Source organism: Mycetomoellerius zeteki, unplaced genomic scaffold (assembly GCF_001594055.1).
Source record: "Mycetomoellerius zeteki isolate Tzet28-1 unplaced genomic scaffold, Tzet1.0 scaffold517, whole genome shotgun sequence".
Taxonomy (NCBI): Eukaryota; Metazoa; Arthropoda; class Insecta; order Hymenoptera; family Formicidae; genus Mycetomoellerius; species Mycetomoellerius zeteki.
In genome coordinates this window covers 141,992-151,730 of record NW_017257520.1, presented here as the reverse complement: position 1 = coordinate 151,730, position 9,739 = coordinate 141,992, and the positions used below count along the sequence as shown (strand labels likewise).

Below are 9,739 nucleotides of genomic sequence, written 5' to 3'. Positions count from 1 at the left end.
AGCGTCGTACGACGAAAATCGGATGCAGTATGAATCCAGCAATAGATAGTGTTTCAGGGATAGTAGTCTGCACTGTCAGAATTTTTGCGCGTTCCGAAAACCATCGAATTAAAAAATGTTGCAACCTTTTACTGGGTGCGTTCAGCAGAACGTTCGTTTTGCAACTGTTGGAAGTTTCCTTCGCGCTGATTGGATTATACTTTTAGATCTAGAAGAATGGTCCTATCTCAGCAGTAATCATAAAACGATTGTGCAAAACTGTTGAGTCTGCTGAACGCAGCTATTAACTGACTGTGTCGCTAGTGTGTAACCTAACCTATATATTCCGTAAAAATGTTATTTAGAAATTAATGAGTTTTTATTTTTTTAAATTAAACGAAAATAAAAATAGCTGCGTAAATATCAACTGTTAAACAGAGTGTAATTTATTTTCTTTTATTTACAATAATTTCTTTTGTTTATAATGTTATAATAACGTTCAAAAATCCTACAATGAAATTTATTGTATAATCGAAATTATTCTTTCAATTAAACTCAAAATCTTACAGTCTCGTTTGTTTCCAAATTATTTATATTATTATGCAGTTGTTTTAATCCTTATCTTCCTAAATTAATTTTAGTGAAGCATTAAAAAAACATGTACTTTACAGAATGGGGAGAAGTCGTTCTCCATCTCCAGGAAGAGGACGGAGGGATCGATCTCGAGAACGAGATCGCGACAGAGACCGGCGGAGAAGACGATCGCGAGAAAGAAGACGAAGGTATATTTGAAAGTGTTTTTTTATTAATTTATTACATCCCTCTGACTATCATAAACATGGAGCCTTTTTTGTCTATAGATCTGTAGAACGAGATAGAGTAAAGTCGAGAGACAGAGACAGGGATCGAGAACGTGAACGAGATAGGCATAGAAGATCGTACAGCAGATCCAGATCACGGGAGCGTGACAGATCCAAACATAGAGTAAAACCGAAACCTTCAACAAATGAACGACCCATTATTACAGGTATCCACATGTTTGTCTAGTATGTTCATAAAAATAAAGATTTTTTTACATTATAAATTAAAACAATTGATTTATTAGCTAATGATGTCTAGTTTGACTCGAATAGCCCAGTCGTGTGACTCTAGAAATCTCCAAATACTTTTCAAAGATCATCAGAGTTTTGACATGTCACAAAGTTCTAATAAAAGTTGCAACCATTGAAATTAGAAAGAGAAACAATTAACTGTGCTTTTGTATTACAGAAGCAGATCTTCAAGGCAAAACACCTGAAGAACAAGAGATGATGAGAATAATGGGATTCTGTGATTTCGATACCACTAAAGGCAAAAAAGTAGATGGAAATGACGTGGGTGCGGTTCATGTCATTTTGAAAAGGAAATATAGACAGTACATGAATAGAAAGGGTGGTTTCAACAGGCCTCTGGACTTTGTTGCATAATTTACTTCTAGTACAATTTCAAGTGATAAGTATGTCAAAATGACATCACAAATATGATGAAAATATCTGAATGACTAAGCCATCAAAATATTACTAATGTTATGATTAATATGGTAAATTAAACGCAAGTTATACTTTAATTTATTATACTTAATACAATATTATAAAATAGAATATTTATATTTCATAAACATGTTCTTTACATACAACTCTTGATATAATTAGACTTATATAAAAAAAACTATTATACAGAAGAAATGTAGAATTAAACTTTATATCTAAATGAAAGAAAGATTATATTATTAATCTTAAGATAAGGCACTTATAGTTTTAAGTTTAAGATTCTGATGATCTTCTTGAGCGTTTTGAAGGCGGGAATTCCGGCGATTTTGAGGATGCATTGTTTTGCCTAGATCGTTTTGAAGATGGTGTTTCAGTAAGTGATTCAATAGATACGTCATTTATATCTGCATTAGATGCGTCGTTATTGCAACGAGAATTCTGTGTATCCAGCTGATAAATATAATGTGATAAGTATAAAAGAATTATAAAATGCCAAACTTTAAACAATACTTTTTCATATCTCTTTCTTACCATACTTATATTCAGTTTGTCCAGTGCTTCTGTTAACTGTGTGCTTTTTATACGGAAATCGCGCGTTATGCTGTGCTTTATGTAAATCTCAAGTGGAACCTAAATAAATATACATATCGCAATTGTCTCTATATTCATATATAAATTTATCTCCTTTTTTAAATAAACCATATTAGGGTACATTTACATGTACATGTAGGGTACTGAAATCTCTTGTAAAAATATTCCCTGAGAATTCATAGATTTTCCAAATATTTTCATTCAAAATTTCAGGTAAGATTAGACAATTTTTTTTATGCAACTTTCAAATAAATTACAGTGCAAACAAACTATCGTAAATTAGTAGAAGACAGCAATTTTCTAAGACTATATCACTTTCTACAATTAGAATTCCGAAATAGGAAGTAAAGATTAACTACAATACAGTATCAGTGAGTTATCTCTTCTACTAACAATGAGTATTGAGTATTGTGTCTCCTACTATTACCCTCATTTTTTTTTATAAAAATACACAAGGCAGGCGAGAATGTACGCGAATGTGTACACCATACTTATAGTTAATCAATATTTTGCATTATCAAGAAAAAAATAATTAAAGAAAAGCTGTTTTCAGAAAGAAACAGAATAAGTAAAATTATAAGTTTCCCTGAGTACAGATCAAATTCTATGAAAATCTCTGATTTTTAAAAGTAAAAAAGAAATCCCTTGAAAATTCCAGATTTTTCTGATTTTCCCAAGTAGTAAACACATACGTGTACATGTATCAATTTCTCTTCTTTAAATATACAATAAATACTTACACCGGTCTTCTTATCAAGCGATAAAACCTCCTTATGAAATTGTTCTATTTCACATATCACACGGGGTATAATTCGAGTCTCTTTCAAAATCTTGTTTCTTTGCAAGTGTGAATCAGCTTTCGATTTTTTTGCATTTTGATTTCCCTATACAATACGAACACATATTATTATTTCTACATGATATAAGATAAAATCATATTTTAGATGAATACCTCAATATAGGTTATTAAATTATAAAATCCAGATTTTAATGGTTTCCCAGCTGATTGAATCACTTGAATAAATCTGAAATTATATAAAAATTATATTTTGTAAATAAAAATATATATGAAATTAAATTATTAAACAGTAATTAAAAATTAATATATTAAAATTTATAAAATATAGAGACAAATTCTTACTTCACTGATTGAAATGCTGCATTTTGTTTACTGGATTTTCCGTAGAAATATTTTGTAAGATTACTAAGTAGATTGTACACGATTTGTAAATTTTTGAACATAATATCTGTGGATGCTCCTGGTTTAATAGCAACGTTAGCTATTGTATAAAGTATTTGTATAATGTGCGACAGCTGTCTGCACAAACTGCGTTCTTTTGTTCTCACTTTTTCCTGATCTGTGTTCAGGGATTTTAATATTATAAGAAAACAAGTGCAAAAGTTTATAAGCAATATAAATATATGTACATGAAATTATACGTACATTCTTCGATATCTGTGCCAGGCGGACAAACAATATTTTGCTCGGCTTTAAGACGCACTAACAACCAAGATACATTGTCCAATTTCTCTTTTACCGAATTATTTATTAAATTGTAAAGTTTATCCGCCGTCTCTTCGTGGATAATTTTGAATTTGTTATTTTCCGATACCTCAGTCTATAAATAAATAATAATGAATATTTAAAGAGAAATCAATTTTTATGTAATAATAAGATAAACATTACAATAGAATATATATACACTGTCAACTAAAAGTTTGAAATCACATAAAATTTAAGTATATTCCAGTTCCAAAACACTATTAAAAAAAATACTGTCAATTCGTTTATACAATTTTTTTAAATTAGAAAGTAAATATGCGTTTTATTTAGCACAGTTGTGATTAACACAGCATTTGTTTAATCTCGAGAAAATGAACCATGGGCATAAAGTCTCCCAAAACTGAGCTATGGACTATTTTAGAAAATGGAAATAAAAGACTTTTCCGTCAGAAAAAAATAAGAAACTTGTAGCTAACTTACTTAAATTAGAAAAAATTATTTACCGTAAGAACGATTTCGACGAAAAAAGTATCTAATACTCTTTAGTGTTTTTCATTCATCTTGCAAAAAATATTTTTCTGTGAAACTTTGAAACATTTCATATTTTTTATTTCATTATAAAACAATGTGTAAAATAATAAAAATGTTAAATTATAATAAATTCAATTTAATTTTTCACATATATATATATATATATAATACATTTTCAATTAATGATCTCAAATTTTTGGTCGACAGTACATTACACCTTATATACTTATATTCATTATATACCTTATCGACGGTACCTATTTCGCTCTTCTATAAATAACAGAATTTGGAAAATAGTTAAAGAAGCTTGAGGATTCATATCTTCCAATTGTGTGAATTTCATCATCGATTCAAATACCTTATGTAACAGATTTTTTATTATGCTTTCTATTTTTATTCAACAAAAATAGTTACAAAAAGATACTAACTTTATCGCCATTTGTTTCATAAAAATGTATCTGTTGCATCAGTTGGTATATAATATCTAATAATATACCAAGTATTTGTTTAGAATTCTCCTCATGTTCCTCCTTCTCAGTAAAGAACGTCCTGAAACTTGTACGTACAGTAGCAATTATGTTCTCCAATTGTGAGTTACGATTTTCTGCTTGAGTTGATTCATTAGCTGCAAAAAGAATTATATTATAACAGGAACACTACTTTATCCTAATATTTTAAACACTTACGAATAATAACATTAAGAAACTGCGACAATTCAGAAGAGAAGTAGGTGCAAATTAAACAACATAATTCTTTGAAACATTCTAATGCTAATATAGTCCCTTGTTCGTCTGTATCGAGAACTTTGTTCAAATCCAGTATAATGTGATTGTATAATAATCTGCCAGGAAAAAGATTTAGAGTCTGCAGTAATGTATCATAAAAAATGCCTTAAAAATGCATGGCAAAATGAACAGCGAGATGCTAGGTATCTACATAAAACAGCACTTACTTTCCAATTTCGAAGTAGGTCTTCATATACTGTTCTTTATGCTTCCGCAAATTGTACTCCGTTAATAGTTTAATATTTTGCAAAATTTGCAATAATGTTCGCAGAATGTAATGATAAAAATCATGGTTATCTATTAACACAGTTACTTGGTCCTCAGATGCCCAGGGAACAGATTTCAAATAGAAGAGCGACAGACTTTTGTGCACTATAAACAAATCTATGATACTGGGCGGTAATTTTATGCTACCTGGTCGGCCAGCTTTCTTTACACTTGTATTATTTAAGTCATTTTGTGTCCTTTTATTTTTTCCTTCTCCCTTTTTAACCTTTGGTATATGCTAAGCAATTGAAAATAATAAAAAATCATATAGTTATAAATAAATTTATATTAATTATAAATATACACAACATACATTTTCATTACCTTAGTAAATTCAACTAATCTCGTATATCCTTTGAACAGATTTTTAATATTTTGTGCGGTATCTGTACAATTTATAGACCAGGCGCCGATTCTAAAGGATATGAGAGCCTCGTAAATTTTAATCGTTAACAGAACAATCTGCAATTTTTCTTGAGCTTTGGTGCTAGTGTTGCTTAAATCAAGCTTGTCATCCTATTGAGATTAAAAGAGAATTAAAGATATTATATAATTACAAATAATCTTGAATTTTATTAAGTCTAATTTTCTAAACTCACAAGACTTAGATGTTCTGTCTCGAGCCGCGGCATCCGTCTGCAGAGAGATTCCAAGATAATAGCCAATTCATCTACAAAAGATGATTTTATTAGAGCCGATTTGATGTAAATCTTTTGTAGTACGAATATCAGTTCTGCCAGAGGTTCCTGCAATACAACTTGGTCCCCTTGTATAACTGTACATAATTCCAGTTTAACTGGCACCACGACGTTCTCATCTGTCTCAAAAAAAGTTTTGAAGTGTGGCAACAACATTTCTAATACGTATTCCGCTATCTCGATATTTTTCAATACGGCTTCATATAAACCTAAAGGATAAATCGAACCAAATTGATAACTAATTACTTTAATCTTTTAGCAATACAAGTAGCGTAATTTTTTCTCTAATCTCGTACCATTGTATAAGTATAATCGAACTTCGCACTCGTGAGTAAAACACCTTCTTAAAATGCCCAAAATATCGTAACATAAAGTTCTATTATATCTTGAAGTAAGTCCTCTTGCTTGAGTACCTCTCTCTAATGTCACCTAAAACAATATCATATAGAATTTATTAATCATTTATTATTAATCATTTTACAGTTATAAAAGTTTAACCGACTGTGACAATATAATTAATAAAACCTGAGTCAAAATGGATGTAGAACTTGTGCCAGTCAACGACGAATTGGCGTACTGACTCGAACTCATCGCGAGGCTACTCATAGAATGTATTTTCAGATTCCTCAACATTTCCAAAATCCCACTGACCGCCATTTGTCGATTAAAAGTACCCTTTCTATAGAGAGCCTGTCTCAATGTCAAGACCAAATGTTCTCTTATACTGACTGAGACTTGTACCAATGGAAATATCGCGGAAACAATAAAAATGGCAATCTCTCCGGGTATAGATGAGATCTGATCGAAAAGCATTATTATAGAATCTTGATGGTCCAACACTAGAATGGTTAACTTACGGCACATATATGTCAAACAATCTGCAAACAAATAATATTAGCTGCCAATAATTAAATGAGGAATAACAAGATTTATGATAATTAGTTAATAAACACAATAAATAATTAATAACTATTTAGAGCATTTTTACAAAAATCCTACCAGTATATTGAGAAATAGATGATCTACTCGCGATTATCTTATCAATCAACATTTGAAATATAGTTGCAACTGTTTCGTGATGCTTTCTCATGATCTTTTGAAGTATCTTTGTACCGATTTGCCATAAAGGATGCACATCCGTTTTTGTTTTATTCTCTACAGCCATAAGAACAAATGCGAGATCTACGAGTCCTTTCAATACTAAGTGACGATCTCTGTTACTATGTAATTAAAGTGTTGTATATATTAAAAGATTTGATATTAAAATATTTATAATACCTGCAATTTATTACATTTACCTCGCCTCGATGACGTTTTCCATTACATTTATTATGCTACAAGAATCGGGAATTAATTTTCTTAACCATGCGCTATGTTTCTGTTTAATATCATTTTCGTTTCGTTTATTAATAATCGTTCGCAGCATTTCGAAAATCTACGATATTATAGTTAAATAATATTATATAATTATATATTGTTATACAATACAACCATATTACATTATAAACATAAAAACATGTTTAATAGTTTTTTTTGTTATAGAATAATTTTAAAAATATTTAAAAAATTTAAAGGATTTAAAATTCGATTCACATAATTCTTTATGAATGGTGTCTCTAAATTGTACATGGAAGTATAACACATTTCTCTTTTTAAATCTAAATTTTTAATTACTGAATTACAGATGTGGTAAATCCCAAGAAAGTTTAAAACATTGAAAGTATAGTATCATATCATATGTCTCTTAATGTAAAATCTTATGTGTTGATGATTCAATTCGGCTGATTGAGATATATGATATACTATATTTTTAATATCTTGAACTTCCTTGGGATTTATCACATCTGTAATTCAGTAATTAAAAAATTAAGATTCAAAAAGAAAAGTATAGGCATTAAAACATACAAAAATAAATAAATTAATATATCATCACCTGATTTTCATCAATAGAAGCAACTGTGAGCAGTACAGAAAGCATAAAAGGTTCTAATACAGCTTCAGGAATGTGCGATATACTTTTAAAATATTTGATGTAGTCTCTTATATGTTGGTGATTCAATTCGGCCGATTGAGATATATGATATAATACTGTACTTTCAACGTCTCGAACTTCCTTGGGATTTATCACATCTGTAATTCAGTAATTAAAGATTAAGACTCAAAAAGAAAAATGTGTCACACTTTTATGTATAATTTAGAGACAACATTTATAAAGAATTATGGGAATCGAATTTTAAATCTTTTAAATGTCATGTTTCTAAAGTTATATTCTATAATAAAACTACATTAACAATGTTATGTTTATAATATAATATAGTTGTATCATTTAACAATATATAGTTATATAATGTTACTGTTACATATTATTACTATTATAACATTATATAATTATATATTACATTAATAAATTATATCTTTATTTTTCTTACCTATAGATTCAAAAGTGTCAGTACTGTCAGTTTGCGAGAAGCGTAGTGTGAAATACTTCCGTAAGGCTTCCAAGAGATATTTATTATCCTGATTAGTACACAATCTCAGTGACTGATGCACAAAAGGAGGTACTTCATCAAGAGGTATATCTTGCAATTTTGTGCAGAATACTGTAATTACCATAGCATGATCCTCCTTTTCCAATGATATATCTCTAAGTACAATAAAGTCATCAGTTCATTTATTCATATATCTATTTTACTAGGAACTGCAAGAATGGTTACCTAAACATTCTCGCCAACGATGGCATTATCTGTGTGTCCCATTCACTATTGCATAGATTATTAATGATGATAGACTTGTATTTGGAACCAGTAACCTCGCCATTCATATAAGTAATATACTTTTCTTCCTCCAATACTTCCAACAAGACAGGTAATAAGTCTTTCCAACTGAAACATACCATATGTATCTTTTGTTTTTATTATGTTAAAGGATTGAAGTAATCATATACCTTCTAAATTCGTCGTCATTGTTGCGAATACTAGTAAGACAGAAGTCGACCAATTTGATCAAATGTAGCTTTGGATATTTAGGAAAGTCTAACACTATCCGATTCACAATCTCGCTTGCATGATTAATTGTAACTTTGGCTTTGCCTAAAGCTTTCAGAGCGGACTCCACTAATTTGACTCTCTTGGCATATAAACTCTCCGACTCAGAACACACTTGCAGGACCTCGTCCAGTATCTTGGAAATGTCTGCATTGCAAATTTCGTTTGATATTATCTTCGTGAGCTGAAATAAATCATCTTTCTAACACCGTTTCGGACTGATGTTCTTAAGAAGAGTCTTAACTTCTCATATAGAATTGGCTATAAATAAAAAAGGTGTTTTACATTTGTGAACTGCATTCCTTACCTCCTCAGTTGAGGTTTCCCGCACGAATTCTTGCAGTTGTGCTTGATCTTTTTGGATGATCAAACTATTCAGTTTCTCACTCATCTCAACTTAACAAATTGACATCGCAATTTATAAACGACAATAACATAAACGGACGTTTCTTTTCCTTATATCTGCTTCTGTCGATGTTTAACTATGTTAATAATTTTCCCGCTCTCGCGAACAAGTCAGAACAAGTGTGGACAAGTTGCCCTAATGCTGGATTCACTTTCGTCGTACGACGCTCTGCATCCAATCAGAAAACAGGATTCCGATAATACGAAGCAAAATTCATCGGAATCATTGGGTGCGTTCAGCAGAACGTTTGTTTTGCAACTGTTGGAAGTTTCCTTCGCGCTAATTGGATCATATTTTTAGATCTAGAAGAATGGTCCTATCTCAGCAGACAATCATAAAACGGTTGCAAAACTGTTGAGTCTGCTGAACGCAGCCATTGGGTGCGTTCAGCAGAACGTTTGTTTT

General features: G+C 30.4%; 2 protein-coding genes across 6 annotated transcripts; one reads left to right on the top strand and one right to left on the bottom strand.

Moving 5' to 3' along the window:
• The first annotated feature begins 58 nt into the window (after nt 1–58).
• On the top strand, nt 59–1,523 carry ytr (U4/U6.U5 small nuclear ribonucleoprotein 27 kDa protein yantar). 5 transcript variants are annotated; one of them, XM_018455832.1, is made up of 4 exons: nt 59–135; nt 651–761; nt 840–1,006; nt 1,249–1,523. In XM_018455832.1, exons 1-4 carry the CDS (start codon nt 116–118, stop codon nt 1,443–1,445), a joined length of 495 nt encoding a protein of 164 aa, XP_018311334.1. In that variant the 5' UTR covers nt 59–115; the 3' UTR covers nt 1,446–1,523. The 5 variants fall into 5 exon arrangements, with proteins under 5 accessions (XP_018311334.1, XP_018311336.1, XP_018311339.1 ...); XM_018455834.1 differs by lacking the exon at nt 59–135 and adding an exon at nt 224–302; XM_018455837.1 differs by lacking the exon at nt 59–135 and adding an exon at nt 316–327.
• Nucleotides 1,524–1,734: 211 nt separating this feature from the next.
• FANCI (Fanconi anemia complementation group I) lies at nt 1,735–9,442 on the bottom strand. Its single transcript, XM_018455795.1, has 22 exons — nt 9,236–9,442; nt 8,829–9,112; nt 8,599–8,766; nt 8,314–8,528; nt 7,818–8,014; nt 7,183–7,319; nt 6,884–7,104; nt 6,410–6,762; nt 6,181–6,313; nt 5,786–6,093; nt 5,511–5,702; nt 5,087–5,424; nt 4,821–4,975; nt 4,563–4,759; nt 4,392–4,492; nt 4,107–4,143; nt 3,544–3,718; nt 3,241–3,457; nt 3,052–3,124; nt 2,840–2,983; nt 2,040–2,138; nt 1,735–1,958 (listed from the first exon to the last, which is right to left on the bottom strand). Exons 1-22 carry the CDS (start codon nt 9,317–9,319, stop codon nt 1,782–1,784), a joined length of 4,005 nt encoding a protein of 1,334 aa, XP_018311297.1. The 5' UTR covers nt 9,320–9,442; the 3' UTR covers nt 1,735–1,781.
• Between the last annotated feature and the right edge of the window lie 297 nt (nt 9,443–9,739).